The sequence below is a fragment of the Eufriesea mexicana genome, unplaced genomic scaffold (assembly GCF_001483705.2).
Source record: "Eufriesea mexicana isolate 0111107269 unplaced genomic scaffold, ASM148370v2 scaffold2143, whole genome shotgun sequence".
NCBI classification, from domain to species: Eukaryota; Metazoa; Arthropoda; class Insecta; order Hymenoptera; family Apidae; genus Eufriesea; species Eufriesea mexicana.
In genome coordinates this window covers 17,008-44,144 of record NW_016910297.1, presented here as the reverse complement: position 1 = coordinate 44,144, position 27,137 = coordinate 17,008, and the positions used below count along the sequence as shown (strand labels likewise).

At 36.5% G+C, this 27,137-nt stretch overlaps 3 protein-coding genes across 11 annotated transcripts; 2 read left to right on the top strand and 1 right to left on the bottom strand.

Annotated features, from left to right (window-relative positions):
* Positions 1-90: 90 nt before the first annotated feature.
* On the bottom strand, positions 91-9,776 carry LOC108549842 (uncharacterized). 2 transcript variants are annotated; one of them, XM_017903406.1, is made up of 4 exons: positions 8,831-9,776; positions 903-1,127; positions 639-772; positions 91-446 (listed from the first exon to the last, which is right to left on the bottom strand). In XM_017903406.1, the coding sequence occupies exons 1-4, from the start codon at positions 8,865-8,867 to the stop codon at positions 141-143; spliced, it is 702 nt and encodes a 233-aa protein (XP_017758895.1). In that variant the 5' UTR covers positions 8,868-9,776; the 3' UTR covers positions 91-140. The 2 variants fall into 2 exon arrangements, with proteins under 2 accessions (XP_017758895.1, XP_017758896.1); XM_017903407.1 differs by lacking the exon at positions 8,831-9,776 and adding an exon at positions 2,550-2,564.
* Positions 3,909-11,980, top strand: NKAIN (sodium/potassium-transporting ATPase subunit beta-1-interacting protein). Of its 2 annotated transcripts, XM_017903405.1 has the most exons (7): positions 3,909-4,336; positions 5,169-5,306; positions 5,385-5,465; positions 5,537-5,728; positions 5,806-5,866; positions 6,607-7,254; positions 10,506-11,980. In XM_017903405.1, exons 1-7 carry the CDS (start codon positions 4,292-4,294, stop codon positions 11,264-11,266), a joined length of 1,926 nt encoding a protein of 641 aa, XP_017758894.1. In that variant the 5' UTR covers positions 3,909-4,291; the 3' UTR covers positions 11,267-11,980. The 2 variants fall into 2 exon arrangements, with proteins under 2 accessions (XP_017758894.1, XP_017758893.1); XM_017903404.1 differs by lacking the exon at positions 6,607-7,254.
* A 1,991-nt stretch (positions 11,981-13,971) lies between these two features.
* On the top strand, positions 13,972-25,582 carry GLS (glutaminase). Of its 7 annotated transcripts, none has more exons than XM_017903411.1 (12): positions 13,972-14,166; positions 16,480-16,577; positions 19,462-19,497; positions 20,500-20,599; positions 20,704-20,846; positions 20,950-21,323; positions 21,555-21,835; positions 21,928-22,104; positions 22,175-22,335; positions 22,776-22,901; positions 23,188-23,328; positions 23,453-25,582. In XM_017903411.1, exons 1-12 carry the CDS (start codon positions 14,107-14,109, stop codon positions 23,634-23,636), a joined length of 1,881 nt encoding a protein of 626 aa, XP_017758900.1. In that variant the 5' UTR covers positions 13,972-14,106; the 3' UTR covers positions 23,637-25,582. The 7 variants fall into 7 exon arrangements, with proteins under 7 accessions (XP_017758900.1, XP_017758898.1, XP_017758901.1 ...); XM_017903409.1 differs by having other exon boundaries at positions 22,758-22,901; XM_017903412.1 differs by lacking the exon at positions 19,462-19,497 and having other exon boundaries at positions 22,758-22,901.
* The last annotated feature ends 1,555 nt before the right edge of the window (positions 25,583-27,137 follow it).

Below are 27,137 nucleotides of genomic sequence, written 5' to 3'. Positions count from 1 at the left end.
ATTTGAAGGATAATCATCAGCGATAATTACGAAGTATCAAAATTTTCATACAAAGAGATACACAAATCATTTACATTAGAAAGAGGAGAATATTTGTATTTAAATGAAATTGTCAGTTCTTCTTGTTTGAAAAACGTTCGTCAATCAGGAATTAGTACATCGTAATGCCCACTGTCCGAGTTTCCAGTGAATAAAAGTCTAGCTGTTTCATATTGCGAGCTAACGTGATTGTGAAATACTCGTTTAAGCTCTTGTCTATCAGTGATCTCGCGATATATCGACAGATTCATGCCATACATCTTGGTAACCACCGTGCATTCGAGTTCACTAGCAAATGTGCCCACCATGTTCATGTAATTGCCATAAGTTTGCCGGTCTGATATGTTCCATTCTGCCATTACGAACGGCCCATACTCGTGCCAGTTTTCCCTGATGTGTTGTACGACCTGTCGAACAAAATTTCTATCGTTTTTACGAAGAAAGAAAGAGATTGATACTTTCATGGAAAGAAAAAATAGATAGTTGCTTTTACTTTCTTAGATATTTTTGTAAAATTTATTAATTAAATTAGGTTTAAAATGTTTAAACTTCGGTGTTATCATATTGTATATATTTGTACAGGAGAAAATGAATCTCACCATTGATCGTAGGTAGCGATGTTCGTTCTCGTTCCGCCATAGGATGTAACTAATTGCTCGAAACATACAGTTACCATCGCCATAAATGTTGTGCACGCGAAACGTGCCTTCAGTGCATCTTAAACGAGCCGTACCTTTGATAAGAAAACAAAACTTTATGTTCAATTGCTATAAGAAATGATCAATTGATAAATCATTTACTTTTTTCTTGGATGCTTTGTTAAATAAAATAGGAAAAGATTATAAATATAGGTCAAGATGTACCTCCTTTAAAAAAGATAGAACGTTTGTTTTTATTTCTTTTAATGCGTGTGTGAGAACGAAATTGCTCACAGGGAATCCAATCAGCTTGATGATACCAAACAGACTTCGTTTGTCGAATACCGGAAATGTGAATATAGAAGTCTCCGCGATCCAGGTGTTGCTCTTGTCCAAATCGATTATATCTTTTCGCATTCTTGTGTAATGACGAGCGACGTACGCACTTCCCTATTAATAAAACATGTAAGAGATAATCGATGATTATTTTTATAAATTCACTATTAAAAGGATAGAGCTAATTTCGATTTAGAAATCGTTGCTTATCAACTTCGAATGTACTCTTATACTTTATACACATAAATAATTTTAAGTTCGCAAAGATTTTAAAAATTGAACGTAACAAAAAACTGTAAATTATTATTAATATTTCTTATTTATATATTCTTTGTTTACCTTCTTCGAAGATGTGACTACAGAAAACGAAACACCAGAGGCAAGGTAAAAAGAATGCCTTTAAAAATTTTAATATATGGACTTTAGTAACGTCCAGCTTAGATTTCCTTCTACACTAGGAGAATTAGCCAGTTTCATCGACTGCTGCATTTTTTTTAATGTTTAAATTTGACCCAGAAATGGGTTTGATATGCATTTCTCTCGCTCTCCTATTTTTTTTGTTTTTTTTTTTAATTAATTTCGAGTTTAGTCGCGTGTAGATAAATTATACAAACATAATTTCGTACATTGATATTGGCATTTTGGAGCAATGTTGACATGAATTCCGATTTTCTTATGTTTTCTTATTTCGTAATGAAATTGCATACGTTCGTTGTATATATAGGGTATCTCATAAGAAACAAGGCCTTTAAATCTTTCAATTAATTATAATTGTATGGAAGAAGTTTTTAAGACAAAAATATTCCGCTTTGTTTCTTTGTTATAAGCAATTTTTAAAAATCGTTGATTTCGTAGACCATGAAACACTATAACCATCTAACGGTGGAAAGGTGAAACTAATCGCTAGTTAGCAAATACAGATAATTAAAATTTCTCTGCATTACGCCAAATTTTCTAACTTCTATGGGTGCAAATTATTTCTTAAATGTCAAGCTTTAATTTGCATCCTTTAAAGTTAAAGCATTTGATATAATTGCAGAGAAATTTTAATTATTTATATTCTTACATTGCGATTCATTCTATATTACCACCGCTAGATGGCCATAGTGGTCCGTGTCCATAAATTGGACTGTTTTTAAAAATTGTTTACAATAGAGAAATCGGGGGAATATTTAGATTTTATTATATCGGTTACTTCTTAGATGACAAACTTTAATTTTTATCTCTCAAAATTAAAAAATTGTGCCTAATTGCAAAAAAATATTAATTACTTGTATATGCCATATAGCAATTAGTTCCACCGTTTAACCGCTAGATGGTTATAGTGTATCGTAATCAATAAATCAAAATTGAAAGATTACTATTATTTATTGAACCAGAAGAAAATTGTGAACTCCGTCTACTTTAATTATATAATGTGACGTTATTCTTTAATACATAATATTTTTAAGTGTATGAAGTGTTCGAATAGAATAACATATTATCGAGCAAGAAATATTCAATTTAATTTTATATGAAATTTGATTAGTTTCTAACCTGCTCTAAGAATACCTCCATTACAATTCTATGCTCCCGTTAAATGAAGAGAAAATACATCAGATGTAAATCTGAACTATAATTTATGGTAGATATGCCGCCATTTCTTTCCGTTTCCTCTTATTTCTGTTCCTTGTTTGATATCTTCGCCAATGATGTATAATCCTATTATTAATGAAGCAGAACTTGACATAATTTATTTTTGGTTAGTAATCTGCTCAAATTCTTTTAATTTTTCTTCTACTTTTTAGGACAGTATAATAGGAGCAAAATGTACTTACAAGTTGAACGAAATAACCTAATTTTTATCTTTCTTGCACGTTTGTGGTTCTTGTTTAATATTGTCATCAATATTCTACGTTCTTAATAACAGAAGACTTTTTGTATCAGGTATTCATAATAAAAGTTGGTATTAAACTTCTCTAGTTTACTACATTTTTCTTTGTTATAGCCAGAGCTCCACTGTTGTTTTATACTCCTGTTACTTTAGAAGCATTTTTAATCAAAATTTATAATGAAAACAAGGTACAATATTTTCTATGGCTCTGCATTATCTTTCTTTTTTAGAATAATATTATAAAGCTATTTATAATTTAAAATAGTACTCTAGTATTATCTACTACCATTATGAATATTAATCATATTTACAAGAATAAATAACAAAAAGATTGTGACTTTTATTTGAATTATTCATAGGTGTATTTAAAGAAGATATAAGCCAGGAAATAGAAGTAAAAAAAGGATCAAAAACCGGCTAAGGCGTAGGAATATAAAGGAGCAGTAGGTAGACAGGAGCATAAAGAGCGGAAAACGGGGGAAATAAAGGAGAACGGCCTAACAAAAGGAAAAAGGATCGAACCCGTTGCACAGAGTAGCAATGACGCCCTAAGTATTTAAAGCCCAGGTAAATGTATCCTCACTTTACTGCGCATGCTCACCAAATAGAATTCAAACTTCTAAAAACTATTAAATACAAATTGTATTCCAAAATTAAAATTCCACCTACATAAATTATTTTTTTAAACTTAAAAATGTATGAGTTTTATTCTAAGTATTAATAATTAACTACATTATACATATTCTCCCACCATAATACATATATAAGTACTATGTATTTTATGTAACATACTGCGTACGCTACCATTCATAAACAAAAGCCCAATACACTATTTTATAGCATACAGTCTACTCGATTAAATTTTTCCATTTGAAGAACACTTTTAAATAACTTCTTCCACTTTATGTGCACCCCTAATTATACTTTCTGGTTAACCTATTAACTACGTACAAAGAAAATAAGTTCTTATTTCTAACAAAAACAAACTAAAATAATTCACTTTCATTAATCTTCAATTTTGACCAAACAAGTTCTCGATTAATCTGTGAAGAATTACCAAGTTCTAACAAGTTAAGGTTAGAAGCGACGAGACTATTGGCCACTACCAATTACACGGGCAGAAAGTAACGAAGTGGGAAAAGCGTAACGATATCATCTTCCAGTGGAATGATCTGGCCGAGTAGACCGTAGTCAAGTTGCTTGGCTACAAAATCGTATCGTGAGTCGGGTGCATGTCACTTGCACCAGTCGGTCGTGAGAAAGGGACGGAACAAGTGTTGAGGTAACATGGCGGCGCATTGGAACGTGCCACAGTGATGCAGCTAACGCGCAACGAGATCGTTCATATTGAGTGACCAAAGAGATTGTGGCCTCGCACGCTAAAACATCCGTCTGGCCAAATGACATGGGAATTTGTAATCTCCTGCTGACAATATGCATCTTACAACTCGTGAGTGTCGCGGATGGAAAAATGTTTCATTCCCTGATAGAGGAAATTGTCGTCATCCTGTAACACGCGATTCGCGTTTTTCTGACACTGAGTCACAGTTTACCTTTCGTACAAAAAGAATCCGATTACTGAAAAGATTTTAGTTATCTGATATTTTTTTATGGAGGGTAAAATAGTGCAACGGGTCATTAGACGTAAACGAACCGAACAATTCGAACGATTTTATCGACGATATCACGGCTCGATGAAACGGCGTACGCACTTACTCGATTATCACATCAGTTTATCGATCCATGGGTTGCTTGGTTTATCTCCGTGGATTAGAGATCTTTGAGTAGAAACTGGGCGATCCATTTAATACCGCTTTTACTACTTTCTAAGTACTTTCTTGTGGACTAGCGTCAATACCAGAGTTCTACATTGCATTACGAGAATCTTTTTTGCAAATTGAAAAATGCAATAGAACCAAGATGAAATAATAAAATTTGTTGACTCTATGTTATTAGTTAGTGTTTTGATTAATTTGATTCTAGCAGATTTGATTTTGCAAAATGCAAAATGGTAAAAATAAAAACAATAGCTTGTTATTTAAAATAAATTTCTTGGTTAAAAATAAATAAATATCTTGAGTGGTTCATGAACACTGGCTTCTATTTGAAGTATCAGATTAATTGGGTATTTAGAACACAGAGCAATTGGTCCAGATTAAGAATGTGAGCAAAAAGGAGTTGGCAGAAATTAAAGAAATTAATGTTGAGACACTGACATATTTTTATGGAACATATTTAATGGTTTATTGAATTCAATTAAGATTGTTAATTTCTATTTGTAGATCACTACAGTAGAACGCCAGGTCTTCGACTTTCTGGGCTTTATGTGGGCACCGATACTGGTCAATTTTTTCAACATTATATTTGTAATCTTGGGGTTCTTTGGGGCTTTTCAATATAGACCTAAATATATCATATCAGTAAGTAAAATCGATTTATTTTCACATATCTGTTTATTATAAACAGTATAGTTACTTCTATATTAAATTTTGTTTTAGTATTGCATATGGAATACATTATGGTTGGGGTGGAATATATTCATGATATGTTTCTATCTCAATGTGGGTATACTGGATAAAGTAAGTATTAAGTATTTATATAATTTTATGACATCTTTAATTGAATTTTAATTACAATTAAAACTTTTCAGAATAGTGATATTTTAAATCTTGGTACTGGTAGCTTTTCTTGGTGGCATGTCAATGGACCAGGTTGCAAAGCTATTTATGATGTTACTGAACCAGAATTATTTAGACCAGCCCGGCCTACAAATGTGACGGATTGCGTGCTAGATTATGAAGTAGTTGAAATTTTACATGCATCTACTCAATGCATCTTAGGTGTAAGTATCATCAGCTTTATCTTTCTAGCAAAGTTATATTAATTATAGCATATAAAACAATGTTTCTTCTGTTTTAGTTTATTGCAATAGTGGGTGGTATTTGTCTAAGTAAAGTTTTCCTAGAAGAGGATGATAGCTGTAAGTATACAAACCAAGGACTCTTGTTTTAATTAGTGCCAGTGTCAAATTAATTAGTTTATAAGAATTATTTTGTGCAGAGTGAATTGTTTTACATTTTATCTTTAGCGATAAATTTGAATATTTTATTCTGATGCCGCTACATGCGGTCTAAAGAATATTTCCAAAATTTATTATTTTTATAAATCCAAAAAGGAAAAAAAGGGTGCAATGATAAATCTTTTTATGGTACAAAACAACATATCTTACTATGGAAGAGAATTCTGGTAAATCGTCCTGGGTGTTTTTTTTTTAATTATGTAAGTTTAATATGTATTATTGCTTGAAAAGAGGGTTGTCGGTTACAGTTGATTTCATTGGTGGATTTGATCCTCCACTTTGGTAAGTGCTTTGCCTGTTTCATGGTTTGCACGCATTTGCTCCTTTTGTAAAGCACGAAGTAAAATGGTTTCTCTCATGCGCACCGGTTTTTCTTATTATTCATTGAATCTCTTGCGAATGTTCAATGTACTGTGAAATAACATTTTTGGAGCTTGAGTATTACGCGAATTCGTATCTGAATCGTTGATATAGCATGTATCCTTTGCAAAGAGATATATTATTATAACATTGGCTATATTCAAATGAAACATAATCGTATACTATTTATGTTAATTCTATTCAAAACGAATCACTACGTTCACGCCACACATACACTATAAAATTCGATCTAATGCAATCGATTCTACGTCATATTTCAGTTGACTTTGTGGGAGGTGATGACTTTGGGTCGGCAGGCCACACGCCGTTGCGTCCTATGTACGTTAGCTACTCGGCTCTTCCATCACCTGCCCACCCTCACAAAAATTCCGCTCAAAATTACCCCGCAGGCACAGCTAGCTCTCATCAATCCGTTTGTCACGATACCAGCTTCCCAAAACATAACGATAAAACGTTTAACAGCTCTGGACGGAGCAAATGTAGTTTCAGAAACGACACGATCAGAACTGAACGAAGCAATCTATCTTGTCGCGACTTAAAGTATGTTGATTACTCAAACGACTATTCGAACCCGTTGGATCATTTGCAGAGGCCCGTGTCTCCGTATGATGAATACGATTCATTGGACAGTGCCGCAAAATTGAAGTATCAGAAAAATAAATTGTACTATCCGCACTCGTCTAAATATAGTCCTGTTGCATCACCGCGTGTCAAATCTCGCCCTGCCGCTGCAAAACAAAGTAAAGCCTCCAACAAACCTAGAGTCTTTACCGATCACGTTCGCGAACAGTCGATGAGGTCGTTTTATTCTGATCCAAGATTGGCAATTGAAAGTCAACAGAACGTGAATGACCAAGAGAAGCAGAATAGGTCTAAAAGAGACAGTAGACCTTTGTCGTTGTATGCCAGTAATTTTTAGATTGTTAGAAATTAGAAAAATATATAGAGTTATTTCTAGCTTAATCCATTCGAGGCCGGGGTCTCATTGTAAGACTCATTGAAGCTGGTACCATTTTAAAGTTTCAACAGCCTTTTAAATGAATAATGATAACTTTCTTAATCATTCTTGAGGTACTGATCTGTGTTAATTTCTCTTTAAAATATACATTGTTTGTTATCGGTTGTTTTAGTTTTATGGCATAGGACGCATACGGTGTGTCGTCGGCCTCGAATTGATTAAAACAGCATATGGACTGAGGTTACATGTATTTTGATGCTATTTTGTAGAGAATTCAAAGGTGTAACATAGAATTCCTATCCTTGCCAAATAGATAGAATGATTAGAGAGTAGCTAGCTTAGGGTGCCTTCTCGGATTGATTGATTTTTTTTTTTTTAGTTTAAAGTGAATTTTTCTTAATCAGTTTTTAACATCACAGTAACTCGCTAATAATTTTTGCTACGTCTTTAAAGTATTTCGACTGATAACGCGGAAACGTGGAATAGATTACGTGTGTTCACTAGCATCGTTTGCTTTTGTGTTCATATTAATTTCTTTTTTATGAAGATGTTTATTTACTTTTGCTCATAGATATTTCGATATACAATTCATGTTGGATTAGACAACATGCATTTTTATATTGATACATGCACTGTGATACGTATAGAACTATGAATCATGTTGTTTAAAAATGTTTATTCGAGCTTTTATTATCGATTTTGTAACTTTGAAAAGTTATGCTTGATAGAACAGTTTTTAATATACGAGACGAAATGTTGCATCTTAAAGGGAACAAAGAGTACAGCATGAATGAGAAAAGAAGCCTATATTGTAAACGTTCACGAATGTTGTAGGATTGTTTGTACATTTTCTTTTTACAACGATATTTTTCTGTTATAAGAATGGTACTTGTTAAGAATTTCTTTGATGACACGCGTGGCCTGGCTTACGAGATAGCACTTTAACAGAAACCTTTAGACTGCATTGAAATTAGCTTGTTGTATAACGATGGTGAAGAACTTTTTGTTTATAAGGTGCTGCGAAACACTTTTTCATTTCAATGAACGTGTCTGAGTATTTGGTAGTGCATGCTAGTACTTGTTGTTACGGTTCTTAAATTCGACAGTATGTTTATATTTTATATCCTCCATTTTAAACAACGATCTAGCTACATTTTGCATATCCATGTAGATGAAAAGCATACGTGCAATGGAAAATTGTAAGATACCATACGGATTTCTTTAGAGTTTTTATTAAGTTACTACTTCTGACATTCCATGGATTCAGTTGATCAAAGGATGTCTGATATGTCGAAGTTGAAATGCAAAATCTGAAGTGACAAGAGAGCTGTTCAATCTTCTATAGACTGTGTATTTTAGTTATACAGAATGTTCTGTGAGTTGCAGATCAAGGCTCGTTGATAGATAACGTCCAATCAAATTTGACGAGTAAAAGATATTCGAAGAACCTATACTGCATTTTGGAATCAGACGTTTGTCAAGTCAAGATACAAATTCCGTTTCAATCGTAAGAGTTGCTTACTCACCGGTAACTGTTTTCTTCAGCCAATGACGCATGATCATAAATTATGAATAAGCACAAAAATATCACTATTTCCGTTGATTTGATAGACACTTCGTGAATTTCTTAACGTTCGATGTCATACGTTGCGCATTATGATCGATAAATAAATATAGAATGCGAGTCGATAATAGACAATAATTATAACACAGGTACAAGCAATGCTTGCTGAATTGTGCAGGAAAAAATGTACTGGACAGATGACAGAATTTGGTTTTGCACTGTTGACTCGGAACTGCTAGTTACATAATTTTCAATGTTAAACGAGTATATAGAGGTGTACACGTGTCCTGTGCCTCTATCGCAATTACAGTGGTGTTGGTGTAGACAATAATTTTTCTCATCATATCTGATTGGACTTGAATTTGGCCTTGTTCACGACTTACAACACAGCCTGTGCGTTACTTAAGGTGTCTTATGTTAAGTATAATTCTTATTAAATATCGTTGCAAACGTTGCAATACTTATGTAGGGTACTTACTCGCACAATTATATTATTTACATTTATACCTTCAATCGGGTTCACTCGACTTATTTTTGCAAATATATTGCTCACTAAACGTATATTGTACATATATAATTACGTTTACGTACTTTACGTAATTTGTAAGAATAATAGAACGTTTCACCGTATTAGAGGATTTAGTCGAATTAAACGCCGGATAGGACATTTTCCATTAACGAGTCACTTCAGATTCATTGTTGAACGTGTTCGTAGTACAATCGAAGATTCTTTTATTTTTTCCTTCTTTTGTCGAAGCTTGTACAGTAGTGTCGTTGTGTACTTCGTTAAGGCCGTAGATTTTAGTTTTATAATTTATTTTACTGTATCATATAATTTACCTTTGGTGCAGTTCATTGGCGACAATAAACGTGCAATGCCTACTACTTGCTTGCTTTTTTATTTATTAACCCCCATTCTTTTCTTTCACTCCTTCTCTAACATTCTCCTATTCTTCTGTGGGTTTTCAGGGAACTATATAAATTTTTTTCGTTTTCGTTTTCGGTCTTTTCGTCTCTCAATTTATACTATCTTACTGTGGGATCACTTTCGAATCTAAAGTCTTCTCGCGATGATTTATCATTTGGTTGAACTAATAAATAGCAATTTCAAAGTCCCGAATTAAAAAATAAATCGACATTACTCGACCGTCCAATGCATTGGGAGCTCGTTCTTCATTATGCATGTAAGAAGTCGATTACTTCGATCGATCCTCTTATTTCTACAACACAAGATACGCGTTTAATACTTCAGTAACACGTTTGTCACTTGACTGAAAAGTTTGTGCTTAGTATACAGAAAATACGTCAATTGTAGAGAATATTGTATTTAATTCTTACTTCAGCGACCCTAAGAGGTCTACTAAATAGTCGATAAAATTTGGAGTAATAATAACTAGGGACCTGATACATAAATCGTACAATGACACTTTAATCGTCCACTAAATGTACCTAATCGTCCTGTTTAATATCCCATTCTAAGTCATCTCACGATTCGTCGAAAGTCGCTAATATTAATTCGTACTTAATTTATTCCAAGACTAACTACGGGTGTCGATTTATCAGTATCTAGGCACAAACTGATTAATTACTCCAATGGAGCATCTTCTGACAAAGCTTTCCGTTTGTTTCCGGCGCAGCCCAAGCTAAACGGAAGAAGAAGCAACCGCGACCTCTGTACAGTATCGAGTACTCTCAACCAGAGCCCACGGTTCACGACGATAGCGTATCTCCAAAGCCAATGACTCCTCGTAGAGTGAAGAGAAGATCGGTAATCTCTCGGGATGGAACAAGAAGGTCTAGCAGAAGAAGTTCCGTGAGACAGTCCCGCAGGAAGAACCCTGTGAACAGGATCATGGACCATCAAGAAAGTCTATATGCCAATACAGCACCCAGCAATCTTACCAACCAGAACGTGAACTCGTTGTCTCAAGGCACGCTCAACTATGATAGGATATCTATGAGTTGGGACAGAGATAGAAATTCAAATTGGCAGCCTGAAGCTGTGAATATGGCTGTGTCCTCTCCCACATTATGGAACCAAGATTCGTCAAACAATTATTCTAATACTAGTAATTATACAAACCAAAATTATCCCAACTGGGATGCTAGTAGCTCTACTAGGAATCTTACCGATAATTGGCAGCCAAGCGAATTGAGTCCAATGCAGTGGCAGGGTCAGAGCAATCCCACTTTCCAACAGACTAGTACGCAGAGCTTAAATGGGGAAGATTTGGACGAGATCTATAATAATCGACCAGCCAGTGCTAGGTCCAGTTATAGTAATTATCACGGGGTGAGGGCCACACCCCAGGTTCCCAATAGAACGGATATCGTTAGACAGAGCCAGAGACAGTTCGTTCTCAGTGGACCCCCTGCTTATCAGGACACGGTGATCTGAGAGGTTTAATAGAGGATTCGGAGACCTGCGTTTGGTGGATGTTTAGTTGTCGAGGATACCAATTCGATGGTGGTGTATTTTAATGCGTAATTTTTTAAATTGTGATAGTTTTATCGTAATACTTGGAAATAACGATAGATTCGGGTAGATTTGTTTAGATGTAAAACTGATGTATTTTAATTTCGTTCTTGGGAGGAAATTGATACTAAACGTTCAATGGAAACGTGGGCCGATTTTTTGATAACTTATAGTTACTATATTCTTATACTGTAATTGTTACTGTTAGGAAGCAGGAAGTATTTGTTACTTCTCTGATCGATCAAGCTTTACTCGAAAACGGGGATGCAATTCTCTGCATCTTGTTATACGTTACGACAGATACCTCTAAAGTTTATCAACTTTCAGAGAGATTTCGCGATACTTCACCGATCTCGTAGCGACGATCTACATTTCTAAGCTCCGCCTTTTTATCTCAGGACGTTCCCTCGCTTTTTTAACAAATATTTAAAAGTCGTGTTTCGTGCATTTTGCGATATATCTGAGTCGATAAGACTTTATCGCAGCTGCAATGTGGGACGATAAAAAGTTGTATCTTTTATACGAAAAATAGGATTCGTGCATCACTTGAAATAACATATTCGTTGTTCTACGATATCTTGAAATTTCTTTGTTCCACGATTTTTTAATTAACCACTCACAATTAACGCGATTATTTATAATACCTGACTGTTTCTCATCGATTTTCCCTCTGCGAGCCTTCAAAACGTACTTAAACGATATTTTAGAGAAATGTTCACTTTTCTATGCTGTATTTTCGAGAAACGAGATTTCGCGACGCGTCATTCGTGTCATAGTCTTCCAGGTGTCGAGGGGAAATTTATGTAGAAATGTGAATTGCTCGGTGACCAATCTAATAAAAAAGAATGTAAAAAATCGAGGAAACCAATTACGTTGGTCACTGGACGAATTCATAAATGTGTTTAAACGTTCTATGCATGAGAGGTGCAATAAGAGATATTTTTTCATGCGGAAAATCAAAATAGACTACGTCGATGATGATGGTGGGATGTGTGAAATGGAAACCAAAGTATTAAACATCGATGTAAGTTAATGATAATACTTGTAATATTCTGTGTAATGTAAAACTGCCTCAACTCTTTCGCCGACTGTCGTACAACATAGGTTTAATTAACTAGGCGATCAGCTTACGATCTAGGTACTTAATTTTTATTATTACTCGAGAATCTCAGAACGCTTGGTTCATCGATCACGTAGTTTCACGTTATTTAAAAATATTACACTCTTATTCGACGAATACGTTCTTACTTTCGTTTTGATTAAATGTTGTAATACTGTGTCGATGAACACGGTGTTGATTTTTTTTCTTTGGAAATTTTTGAGGTTAAGTTTGTGAAAGGTTTCTGTTGCTATACGGTTGTCTCTTTATTGGATTTTTTGATCGAGGCAATATCGAATATAAATGTTGGCGTTATTTTTATAGAATTTTTCGGTAGGATCTACCGTGATACTGTGCAGTGGAAAATACAAAGCAATCGGCAATTTTTGTCATAGTAAGAGATAGAAAATGAAGTATAACGGGATCAAAAATATCGGAGGAATTGATATCTTCGGTTTCATTTAGATATTTAAATTATTTTTGATTATCTTCCCTGTTAAGTTTTCATTGATAATATTTATTTAAGAATTTTATCAAATAACAATCTCTTTTTAAAATCTTCAAAAAGTATTATTAGTATCATGTTCTATAGTTATTACTATTAGGAGCGTAAGCTTATCTTAAAATTATCATTTCCTTCGCACGGTATTACAATTGTATAATTGTATTTTACCCTTTCCTTATGGAATATATCGTTAGACATGTTAAGTTTGTTTAAAGGGCAGCTACCTTTAATTAGTTACAGACTCGCGTCAGACTCAACGTCATCAGCTTGTACTTATTATACGATTCGTCGTCGTTTACTATTACCATTCACCATTGTACAATTGTAACACGAAGCAATAATTGAAAGACAATAAATGAGAAATAATTCAGACTCAATGGATGAGGTTCTATTCGTTAGCCTGATTTCATTAATCATATTTCTCTAAAAATATCGTTTTATTTCCAACGAAACTTGATGTCCTTTAAAAGATAACTGGCAGAACGAAACATAGTCTTTCAAAGGCTGCCAAGTTTTATCTAGATTAAAGGCTGACAACTGTCAACGATAAGTAAGGGGATTAAACGATATTCGTGTATTTAAATGGGTATTAATTTTAATACAAAGAAAACACATTCTTCAACCTCCATAATCTTTACTCGAACTTATCTCAGCATGTCAACTCTTTGAGTCCACCCCATTCACAGACTTTGACACAGAAGCTTCAATCTTCTCGAATCCACATTGCTCCTATTAGACCAACATTTCAAACAGGGTTAACAATCGTCCTACACTTTTCGAGCACCCTCTTCGAGCTAACTCCAGCAACCTCTATCCATCGAATCCTTCGTATGGAACCCGCGAAAAAACCAACGATCCAACTCGCACTAGCCCACTGACAATCGTCTCTATTCGCTCAGCAGCTACCAGACGAACGTTTTAGACTCGTGAATTTCACAATGCCGCGTCGAAGTCGCGCATGTGCCCTATTCGCCGGCTTCTTTCCCTGCTAGTAGAAGACCCTTTCTTGCCGCAGTACCTCGTTGTTGTCGGGACGTCGAGGGTCTCTCGCGTCGTCGTCTCTGAGAGTTCGTGTGTGCCGAGAACAGGATATCTTGTAACCCGAATATTCCTTCGCAGTGACGAGTGAACTGTGAGGCGATCGTCAGGAGCGTGAGGATGCTGAAGATCGTCAAGGCTAGCTCGAACGGACTCAGAAGATTGCACGCAAGCAATAAGGTGCGAGGAGCCGCAAGGATCTGCCAGAGAATCTGAGGGAATCTGTTCGTTGGATTTATTGATTAGGTGGTTCGCTGGCGGTTTGCCTGATGCTTGTGCTTTTCGGGTTGGCACGAGGACGTTCCATTGATTCTTTCGCAGATTTAGGGGTCTATGGAGAATTAGACGAGAGGTTATCCCAAAGATTGCCAACTTGGCAACTGTTAGCAAAGAATTTCGAATTATTTTCGAAGGGATAACGTAAAGGATGTTGAGGGATCGTTATACGTTAGAAGATGAAGGAGTTTATTAGCCGAATTTGGTATGTAATGAAAATATTCAGAGATTTCTGAGGGATTAGAGGATTCGTTGATTAGACCTTGATTCAGTGTCGAGACTCTTCTGACCTCGAAGAAGAATCGTCGCTGATTGATCAATCAACAGCTGCAGCTCAGATGTTATTCGATGAAACGAACGTCCAGATGAAAAAGTGCAATGGAAATTATAATTTCTCGCGTGCTAAGATCTTCTTTTAAGTTAAGGTATATTCCTTTAGCAAGATACCTGGGGATTATTCGGATTATTCGAAACGTAATCGTTATCCCGACGTTTCCTGATGTTTATGACGGTATTTCGTTTAATTTCGTGAATATTTGCCGAAAATAATGTTCTCTTGTGATTAAACCTAGTACGAGAGCAAAATGTATCGATTTCAGGCAAGGATTTAACTCTGTACATCCGCAGCGTGCCCACGTGGGTGGCGACAATGGCCCATTTCAGCGACAAAAATACTTGGACGCGACTAGTTCTAGTGCACGCGTTCGAATTAGACGATATTAACGTTTCTGCACGGTAAATTACTGTTAATGATCGTTACCATGCTGATTTATATCCGATATCTCTTATCCTTTGTATTATTTAACTTGAAATTACTCGCATGCAACCGAAAGTCGCGTGAAATTCATGGGGGTAGTTGATAGTATCGCGAAACAATACAGAAGAATTAAAAGTGTCGGAATAATGACAGAAAACAGCAAATTTCTCTGCAAATAATTTTTTTCCTGTAATTTGAATTTTATATATTATACAATTTAAATATTTATCCATATTTATTTAATTTCCGATGATATTCGTGCGTATGAATGAACATCATTTGTATTAGATCTCTATTGCAATACTTTCTGGAGTGGGTCGTGATTTCATACCTAATCTCAAAAAGATCGGATGAAAATTCGGTGAGAAAATATGGGTCAAGTGTCAAGTAGGAAAAACAATCGTCAGCTTTTCTTTTCGTTTTCGTTTTCGTTCACGCAAGTCCTGCTGATCCGAATTAAGGGTACACGTGACAGGTTTCGGCTTAGGGCTACAGGGGTTGATTCATCGAAGGATCAATACAGAATTGCTTGGCAACCAACGCACTTCACCCTTCGCATGTTTTACCAACTCGAAATTCATTCATAGATCGTTGAACCAGTTTCTAGTAAGCGGAACTGTCCATTTTTCTTCTTATTTCGATTCTTTTATGTCTGAGGAGTGAATAGAGGATCGTTTCCTGGTCTCACGGGGAAGGTTGTTGAGAGACGAATTTGTATAACCGAATGTGAAAAAATTTCGAAAAACCTTTCGGTATCTTCCTGTCAATTTAAATTATTCGAAACGCTAAGAATAATTTATGAATAATCGTTACCAAATGAAATGAAATTAATAAGGGCGTTTTATAAAAGCGTTTAAGCGAAGTATAATTACCATAGGTGGTTATCGCAATAATTTAAAGGAAAATATAGGAATCTCGAACGAAATACAAATGGCGAAGGAATTAATTCGAAAAACGTTTCAGTATTTTCCTGTTAATTTAAATTATTCGTAATAATAAAAATAAATTATGAATAATCGTTAGTATTAATGAAATATTAATAAGGGCGCTTTATAAAAGCATTTAAGCGAAGTATAATTACCATAGGTGGTTATCGCGATAATTTAAAGGCAAACATAAGAATCTCGAACGAAATACAAATGGCGAAGGAATTAATTGGAAAAACGTTTTAGTATTTTCCTGCCAATTTAAATTATTCGAAACGATAAGAATAATTTATGAATAATCGTTACCAAATGAAATGAAATTAATAAGGGCGTTTTATAAAAGCGTTTAAGCGAAGTATAATTACCCTAGGTGCTTATCGCGATAATTTAAATGGAAACATAGAAATCTCGAATGAAATACGAATAACAATGGAATTAAGTAATATTCCAGATCATTTTCCAGACAAATCTGCTACATTAAACAATAATGTTTTTGTAAAATGTCTATTCCTACTAATTTTTACTCTATTTCAGAGACGAGCAGCAGTACCTGCGTCGACGAAGTTGGGAACTGTCAAGTACCTGGACGCCGCTTTTGGAAGTGCCTTAGAATTAGAACGAGCGCAGACACGGTAATTATACCATCTCCTATTATTATCCCCGCTTCGATTCTTACAAAACCCGTCAACTATTGATTAACCAGCCACCGATTGCCCGTAAACTTCAATTATGGTGCACTCGGAGATGCATCTGTGTTAATATTAACATCGAACGGCGCGATTATGATGTACCGACGTCGATCTAATTATTCCACTTCAAGGAACGCGCGTTCTCGTTATTTATTCTTTACCACGAAGCTGCCAAGCGATACGACCCGACAGGTGTTTCGTTTAATCGTGCAAGACGATCCGTAATCACGCGTACGCTCTTGAATTTCGCATACCATCGACCGCGAGAGAAACATTGCGACGTTGGATCGTGTTCTGAGAAAATGTCAGATCTCGCAAGGCGTAACGACGAAGATCCGTGTAGATACGATTTACATAACTCGTGCTTGAAATTCTAGTCTAGCCTAATCGACTTGTCTTTCGAAGTTTGCGACTCGATACGAATCTTGCTTCCCCGACTTCCGAAATTCGGAGGTCCTCGCTAATCTCTGTCAATTATTCACTTGCCTGGAATCGCTGGTTTCAACGCGATCGATCGTAGCATGTAGGGAACATATCAGCATGTTAAGTAGCGCAATGGAACAGTCTCGATTACATAACCCAGCCAACGAACGAAGTCACCTCAGCTGAACCATGCCAATGGCTACAATAGTCCTGGCAGATGTTTGCTCATTTCGTTCGTTTAGATGAAAAGAAAAGGTGATCATTTCTCGTAACAATGAAGAAATAGATCCATACTATTAAGTGGAACACAATGGAGAACCAATAAATCCTGAGTAATCGATACTGACGGTTCTCAATCGCTGTCATATGCAGGATTATCAATTATCTTCGCACAAAGGGGAAGAAGCTGCGGTTATACCGCCATTCAGTCTGTCGATTCTTCGCAGTTTCGATCGACTTCCATCTCCAAGTGGGATAATTCGCGTCATTCGTATTTTCCAGTGAATTAGAAAATTATTTTCCATCATATTCCCTCGTCTCACGACGATTATCCTATTTTCCTCTCTTTGGTAATTAATTTCTTCTTCCTGATCTTTCTTTCCGAGCCTCTGCTGTGTCGATGTGCATACCGGGAAGATTGCATCGATTCTTAATTGAGAACCATCGATCTTCAAAGACCCGACCCCATAGGTTGCAATTTATTGCCTGAACGTCACTGTTCTCTATTTAAATGCGTCCAAAGGATGTCCCTTCGTTCTCCAGAACTTTGCTCGACTTTCGAGGAACTCGCGCAGAGGAGTGCCTCGTGTTTCAAGTAGACGTAGATAAGAATAGAGTTGGATCAAGCTCCTCGTTGGACGATGAACGATTAGTGTTCGATCGATCGCTTTTCACATCGAGGGTGGAGTATAATGGACAGCTTTGACTTCAGCGAACCATTCGTCGATGATTTTACCGACTTTCACGTGTCGTATCTACGGTAAGAACTGTAAAATTCACCTATATTTCCATGTCACCCTCCTTGGTGAAAAATTTAATGCCTTTATCTCGAGAGCAGTTGAACGTTACAAAGTCCCAGGGACTCTGTTTGACAAACCAACAACGAAGATTCTTATTTGCCGTCAATTTTGCGCGAAACTCTTTGTGCCATCGGCTTTAAATTAAATTAAAGGTCTCTTGTCGCTGTTGAACAGGCGACCATCATCCTGGAAGCTCGAGCGGGTCTAATTGGACCTAATCAGCTGTTTACCCCAGGCGTGATTTATCGTGTAACACTCGGTGTTACTACGGAAATCGTATGTTCGCCTCGTATGGTAATGGACCCGATACCTGTCAGCAGGAGCAGCAGACGAATAAAATAATTATTTGAAATTAGAGCTTGCCCCAAAAAATTTATTCAACGGTGGCAATATTCTTCGGACCCTCGAGAATGCACCTGGTCGTTAATTGCGTGAAAAATATTAAGACACAGTGCAAATATGAAGATACGAATTACAGTATTAGAAGAGCAAAGAAAAGAGATGGGGGGTTATGACGCTCTGTTTGCAGTTATGCAATTCCTCGACATCTCGATTTACCGAAGCTGTTTACCCTGGAATATGCTCGAACGACTCCCGTGAATTTTTCGCTATTTTCGGAACAGATTTTCCTTCTGTTCGAGTGGGGTCGTCGCTCATTTTTCCAAGCTGATATAAACCCGTGTTTTCCGCTTGTGTCGCACACACGAGCCGGATAAAGGTCGTGGAGGAAGAACCGTGAGTGAATCCCCTAAATATTCGAACTCCCGTCGAGATTATAGAATTGGACCCTTTTAAATAATTGGAACCGTGTTTTCTGTGACTCCCGTGCGTAATGTGTCGATTAATTGGAAATAGCAAAATTTCATTCCCGAAATTTGAATAATCGATTAAAAAGGGAACAAAGGGAAATAATTCCTTAAAAAATTTCGAATTGCAAACTTCTCGAAGGAAGAGTAAATTAGTTAATTTCTAATTTGAATTAAATTAGTATTTTTAATAATAATAATAATAATACTTTATTAACGGACAGAAGTCCTTCGGTATACAATAAAAATAGTAATTTTTGGTATACGATAAAAATAGTAATTTTTAATTAAATTCTGAATTGCTTTGCATTAATATCGCGAGATGAAGGAAACGGATCAGAGCATCGTTATGCCTTGCATAGCACTGAACGAAAAGTATCCGCCTGAAAATGAGAACTCGAGTTTGGTGCCGATGGACAGCTTCGTCGATTCTGAATATTATTCTATCAGAACGAAAATCACGTGTGGGATCTGGTTAGAAAAGAAGGGTGAGGTTTCCAGAAGGATGTTGGCGCGTTTTCTTAGGTAAAAATCGTCACTCTTTTTAACTGATCTCTTATTCTTCTTCTGTTTTTGCAGCGAGTACAGCTTCATTCATGACAGCCATTACATGTAGTGAGTACTGTGCATCTATGCTGTTATCGATTATTGCATGGTGCAACGAGTGAAGCGTGTTAAATTATTTATTTGCAAATTTTCTTTCAACTTTTTTCTTAGATATATTTTCCTTCCGAGAAATTTATTTTATAGGTGTCATTAACCGAAACATTTTCTTAGACTTCCTCGAGTTGGTAGAACTGGTTACGGACTTCAGGTTTTGTAATACATATCGATGGGGTTGCGACAAATAGACGTGACTGTCACCTGAGAAATTTGACGAGAAATCCTTAAAGCTATTGCATCGTGTAACAATATTTTCTCCGAATACGCTGTCATTTCTGATATATTTTTGTGAAACATTTTATTGTCAATCTTCTCTCCACTCACGACGAACGATGTCACTGATCTAATTTATTTTCCAAGGAAGCAAAACCTTGGTAATGAGTTACGTCATTAAGCGAACGACGTAACTCGATTAACGTCAGATGGACATCGTCAGTCAGCTGTCAATGATGATACAGCTCTGACTAAATTTAGCTTTCCGCGCTAGAAATTTCTCACAGAGATTCGAGTTGTGGTCTACGATCTCGTCCCGTCGTGCATAAAGAATATTGGCATGAAACCTGGTATACACGTACGATTTGCTAGCAGATGTACAATGTGATAGTCATGCATGACAGTAGTAAATCATGTTTCTCACCTCTCCACGCGTTAGAACTGATAGAATTAAAAATAAATCCTATAAACAGTATGAAGTCATCACTTTGGCAGAAAGATAAATTGCATGTCACGCGGAAAAAATATAATTAGAATGATTCATAATTGTTGTCTTGTTATATTTACTCTGTATAATAAATTGCACTAATGTAGTTTGGAAAGCGAGCGATTTGAATAAAGCACCTTTATCTGGTTTCTACCCCTATCTTGGAAATTTTCTTCTACGTTGATATATAATTTAACGAAGCTACGCAAGCGTTAAATAAATATTTATTCGATATATTTGTTCGATTATTCCAGTACTAGGGATCAAGATCAGGCGACGAACGCCGAGGATGTGCTCTTTGACATGTTTAAGGACGAAGACACAGGCCTCCTAGCAGTGGGAAAATTCCTGGCCGTGAGTATTTATTCATTTTACCTTTCAACTAGCCAAGATTTCACTCCAAGAATCCTTCTTACCACTCCACGTTTCTTATTATCTTATTTTTCGCGCGCTTTCAGGCTCTGAGGACCACCGGCTTGCGAAACGACGACCCTAGACTTCAAGAATTCACGGATAATCTGCGGAAGGAGCACTTGAAGACTGGAGGTTACGAGGGTGTTTCTCACGAGACGCAAAAGTTAAACAGAGAGCAATTCAGGAGGTAATTTTCACGAAGAATTAACACGGTTCCCGCTAACTTCTGTCAAAAGTTTCGAATTCGTGCAATATATATTGAAAAATTGTCAACTCGTACTCTGTTGCAGAATTATTAACCCGAACATAATACTGATCTCGCGGGCATTCAGGCATCAATTCATCATCCCTGACTGGTCTGGCTTCACCAAGCACATAGAAGACTTCTACTGGAAATGCAAGTCGAACTCGGAGGGCAAGGTCGCCTCGTACATACCACAGTTAGCACGAATGAATCCAGATTATTGGGGCGTTTCCGTCTGCACGATCGATGGCCAGAGATTCAGCATCGGTGACAGCTCGATCCCATTCACGTTACAGAGTTGCAGCAAACCTCTGACTTACGCCATCGCTTTGGATAGATTGGGACAGGAAGTGGTCCATCAGTATGTCGGCCAAGAACCTTCTGGAAGAAACTTCAACGAGCTGGTGTTGGATTACAACAGTGAGCTTTAGACTGTTAGACCTTAGACTATTTATAAGCTATAGATTTTCCATGTGCCCTGTGTGCATTTTGTAATTGTCCAACTATCTTTTGCTGTTTTGAAATATTCTTCTGTCAACTTCTCTCACAACTTTTAGCTTCCACTGCTATTGTTTTACGTATTCGAGGTGTTCGCTTTGGCATTTTTATAGCAAAGAGAGACTAAGCGAATAAATTCACGACTCTTTACAGAGAAACCCCATAATCCAATGATCAACGCTGGAGCAATCCTAGTGTGTTCACTGTTGAAGTCTCTAATCAAACCTGAAATGACTTTAGCCGAAAAATTCGACTTCACTATGGATTATTTCAAAAGACTAGCAGGCGAAGAGAACCTGGGCTTCAACAATGCTGTCTTCTTGTCCGAACGGGAAGCTGCTGACAGAAATTACGCGCTTGGATTCTACATGAGAGAGCACAATTGTTACCCAGACAAGTCGAACCTGAGAGAAATCATGGATTTCTATTTCCAGGTAAATTCTTTCCACTTTTCATTCGTTATTGCTTATTAAAGAAGACATTTGCATCGTTAAGGAACCGTCTAAATGATAGTTTTCTTGCAAAGTGTTGTTCCATGGAGGCAAACTGCGACACGATGTCTGTCATGGCGGCCACTCTGGCCAACGGTGGCATCTGTCCGATCACCGAGGAAAAGGTTCTTAAGCCTGACAGCGTTCGAGATGTCCTAAGTCTAATGCACAGCTGTGGAATGTACGATTACAGTGGCCAGTTTGCGTTCAAAGTAATTTTCTACCATTTTTGAAATACTCCTCGTCGATTGGCATTAAGTGGAAATCGTATATTGACAACAGGTTGGCATCCCAGCGAAGTCTGGAGTATCGGGAAGCCTGCTAGTAGTGATACCAAATGTGATGGGCATCTGTACATGGTCCCCGCCATTGGATCCCCTGGGAAATTCCTGCAGAGGCGTCCAATTCTGTGAGGAACTCGTATCCGAGTTCAATTTCCATAGGTACGCATGCTATCCATCGTCTTAGCGTGCTTGCATAGATGCAACTGACACTTTTAGTTATTTTTCGCACACTAACGATCACAAGAGAAACAATGTGTTAGTTTTTGCAAAAGAAAATAGAGAATGATATTAGATGCGAACACACGAAACTTAGAGATGTCCAATCGATCCACTTAGTTGTCTCAATTCTCTCGATTACTCTTGATATAAAATAGCTATTTTCGAACCTCGAGATCAGTGATAACACACATTAATCAAACTGTTTGTTCTCCTTCCTTTGCTTTTCTCACAACCCTCGCTACACACAACCTTGCACGAACATACCGAATCCGAACAAACACGCTCTGCCTATTACTCTCTTCTTTACATCATCTATGTTCATTGGTATCCCGTCGTTTTCCATCCCGTCCCGATTAGTGTAGCACCTACTATGATCACAGGTACGACAACCTGAAGCACGCGACTAACAAAAAGGACCCGAGAAGGCACAAGTACGAGACCAAAGGGCTGTCTATTGTCAATCTCCTCTTCAGCGCGGCTAGTGGCGATGTCACGGCGATGAGAAGGTTAACTTTAATACAATTCTTTCATTATTAACATCAGCTTTGGTACTCTCCAGACGTATTTTAAGAATTTATTTTTGACATCTAAGAATTCCCTAATTCGTGCAATGATACAGATGTAAATCTTGTGATTCCAGTTGTTTCGATATAGGCCACTGATTTGTAAGATTATTCTTACTATAATATAGTTAATGGATATTCTAGTTTGCATAGAGAAATTAGTAAATAGGACTGTCAATTATATAGATGCGTAGATTGGTGCATTTTATTAATTTAACCGTAATTTCAGGCATCGATTGAGCGGAATGGACATGACACTGCCGGATTATGATGGCAGAACAGCTTTGCACTTAGCTGCCAGCGAGGGGCACCTAGATTGCGTCGAATTTCTCATCGAGCAATGCGGAGTGCCTCACGAACCTAAGGACAGGTAAATTTCATTGTATATAACGTTAGTTTTTCTTCCAACGATCTATATCTGACGAACCAATGGACAAATCTGTAATAAAATATCAAATAAGTAGCAATTTTTGAAAAAGATATTGGATTTTTAGATGGGGTAAGAGGCCCATCGATGAAGCAGAGACATTCGGGCACATGGAAGTGGTGGAATACTTGAAGAACTATGCCATAGCCCGGAAAACGGAAATAGAGAACGAAGAAAAAGAGAATAATGGTAACGGGGATTCTTTTCGGGGAAAAGTCGCGGAGTCCGCGGTTCAAACACCGTTGCCATAAGACCTATGGCGTCTTTAGATAGGATATTTTTCATGGAAAAATACGCGGTATGATGATTGACTAGAGAAAAAAGAAAAGAAGAGGAATATACGTGGCTTGATTCTACAAAAAGACAACAGAGGGATCTCAAAATGATAATGAATCGATTATTTTCCTACGAAAACGTACCTTTGCGGCTGATTTAGTTCTTCACCATTAGTAATCGAATTATAGCCTACAATGAATCTCCTGTAATCATGCTGTTACCTCTAGGCACTGTAAATTGTACTTATAGACGTTTCTTCTGTTTTTGTATCTTAATTCTTTGACTTTTGAACGAATGTGCATGTATGTTTATCGACTCCGGAAAGCGTACGGATGGTTTCTTTAGCACACTGCGAGCTGTCATAGTTGTTCTTTTCTGTTTGCCTCTTTTTATCAGCAAAATATGATTCTTGTGGCATTTTTAGCGTAGAAAATGTATTATTTTAGGAAATAGCATGAGTTTAAGTGACAAAAGGCTAGCCAGTATATTCAGGGTAATTTTACAGTATTATTTACGTGATTTAGTTCGTACTTATTATAAGGAACAATTTGTGGCTTCTTTTGTAATGTACTTACACGTAGGTGCTATGCGTTTAGGTACTAATAAGGAATCTGAGTGTCTGTACGAGGAAAGAAACGTGTACCTATGAATGATTTTTCGAATAAGCAGCATTTCGTTTATTTACGCGATACTCGTTCCTATTTGTCCATCGATAGAAGGGTAAAGCATTCTAATTTACGAATACACGAATCGATCGATGGAGACAATTCAGATACGTTCGCACATGTTGACGTTCGATCCTCGAGGCCAGCCCGTTATCGCGAAGTGGAGGAACGCGTGTATACCAAATGCGAAAGCCAAATGTCGACTGTTTCGACTACGTTATGCCAAAACGATCAAACGTGGTCGAATATGTAATTTCGTGCACGTGTGCATGCCTCTTTCGCCTGCGACTGGTATTCCGATATTCGATTTCTTTTTTCAGTCTTTTCCTCAAGAACAAATTATTGTTTAGAGTCGATGCAATATTTTCTAATATATCGATGTTCCGAGATTCTGATAAAGTGACGTTGTTATTTTTGTTAACGATCAAGGTAGTAGAGAATAAGAGTTGTAACAGCGATTCATCACCGTTGCGATTTCGCATTAACGATACCGCGCGATTCGACTGATTTACATTTCTAATACCAAGAACACACGCTTCTATTCGTTGTACAATTAGACATGCAAATCAACAGAATCGCACGAGGTGACCGATGTGAATTCGCAACGATTGTTCGTGTTCTTGATGTAGATCCGGATTTTCATTTCCAAGTCAATAAATACTTCGCAATCGTATTCTATTTTCATAAAGTTTCTCTTAAAAATGATTCATCTTCGGAAACTGTGATTCTCCGTATCCTATGTATAATATTAATCGAGGTTACAGGGATCGTAAACCTGTAATAGACGAAGAGAAAACCGCGATGGAGGTTCCGGAAGCGTCTTCTGTTTCCTGCGCGGGTGATACCTTTCCGCTTTCTCTTCGTTCAATTAATTCGACCCTTTATTTGGCAAAGTGGAAATCCAGCAAACTGATATTTCTTGCCTCCCAGAGATGTCCATTTTTCACTGAATTATCCGCTTGCAACGATCCGTTAGCGTTCGAATTGCCGAGTAAGGGGTATGTTAGTCTCGTGCTTTGTCAATTACCTCGAAACCAGCCTTAATGTCGATGAGAGAGTGATCATTGTACGAAATAAGGACTTACCTAGCTTTATTTCGAGCGATTCTTAAGCGTTTCGTGAGCAAGAGTACGGAAATATCGAAATCACGAAGGAAGCACATGCTTCGTGAAGAACAGGGATATCGTCTGGTTCGAATCTTTCACTTGAAAATGGAATTTTCACGTTAGCAAAGATTCTCTAGATGGAAGACATATCGTTCTAAGTGCGTGTTCAAATTGAGAGCTTGTTCTGTGATTCTTGTCGATTGCGTGTTTCCTTGTCGAAGAAGAATCGTTGAAAAATTTCTATTTTATTCTGGTTTACTTTTTACGAATTATACTACCATTTTGGAGCAAAACATCTTTAAGTCTCGTATTAAATTCAGACTAAAATTTTGGTTTATATAGCATATTAGTATCGTTCACCTGATTTGCAATAAAACTGATTAAAACCACGAACGTTGAGGCTCCCCATATTTGCCATATTGGTTTCTATTATAGTACTATCTAAGCTTAGAAATTTCTAGACAATTGCACCAGGAAAAAAAGGAAAGAAATACAAGAGGAGGAGGAATCTATATAAGAGAACGTTCTAAGTAAAGAAGAAGTTTTTCTCTGACTCTTTTAGGAATTGTTAGTAATTTAAGGGACTATCGTTACTTATTAAGTGTTAAAGAAAAATTATGTTCAAAAATTAGATTAGCGAAGACACGTACAATGAACGTCAATTATTTCCGTCTAAATTAATCAGAATCGTAGGAAAAGGAATAAGATGAATTCATTCAGAAAAACAAGGAACAATTAATATTTCGATTATCTGATATATAATAGAATATTCTTCCAATGGACAAAAGACAATAATGATATATAATGTTTTTTATTTGAATTTATCCAAAGCTGACTTTTAATTAACCATCCTGCTCTTATCAGACTTCTTATGAATTAAATATCCACTTCGTAAATTATAATTAATTTAACCAACAGCTGTGGTATCGAAGAATATTTCATTTAGAATTAAGGAAATTATTTTACTTTAATTTTACATCAGATTTAACGAAATTATTATAAAATACATCTGACATTTCATATAACATTGTACTGATAGCATCGTAAGTTCAGATATAAGAAGACAATAACTTTCACTGATACAATCATGATGCCGTTCAATAATGATCGTCCGTATCGTACCTTATCTTCTTATCTTCATAACAGATGTATGAGTTGTTTGCGTTTGTCCTTTGTAGGAATGTTTTACACTGCGTTAATTTGCAATGTATAGTACAGGTTTAATGAAGAAGAGTTGGGAAAACTTGTAATTTATTAAGGATCACCGTTTCTTCAGGGAGAAATTATTTTAGAAATAAGTCGTACATCTCTATCGTTGTACTTAAATTGCTTGTGAAATAAATATTTCAAGTACATGTTACATGTCCTCCTTCCTCGTCTGTTCAAATGCAATTTCAAGTACAATATTGGATTAATTAATAAAATCAAGATAAGGGTAGCATCTGTTAAATTCATTAAATTGTATAAAAACACTTTCGAAATTGTTCAAATTTTTATCAAGGTAGAAATACGTACCAAAAAGTATTTTCAGATATTCAGAAAGTCACTACGTATTGTCGATAACGAAATAAATCAATCAGTTTACTACGTTCATTCATGAACGTTCGACGCGTATATGCGTGGTTCCCCCACCACGCGTTATTTCCCCCACGCCGTCTCGTACCTGCCGAACTCGACTTCGGGTCGGCTCGTAACTGCTGGTCGT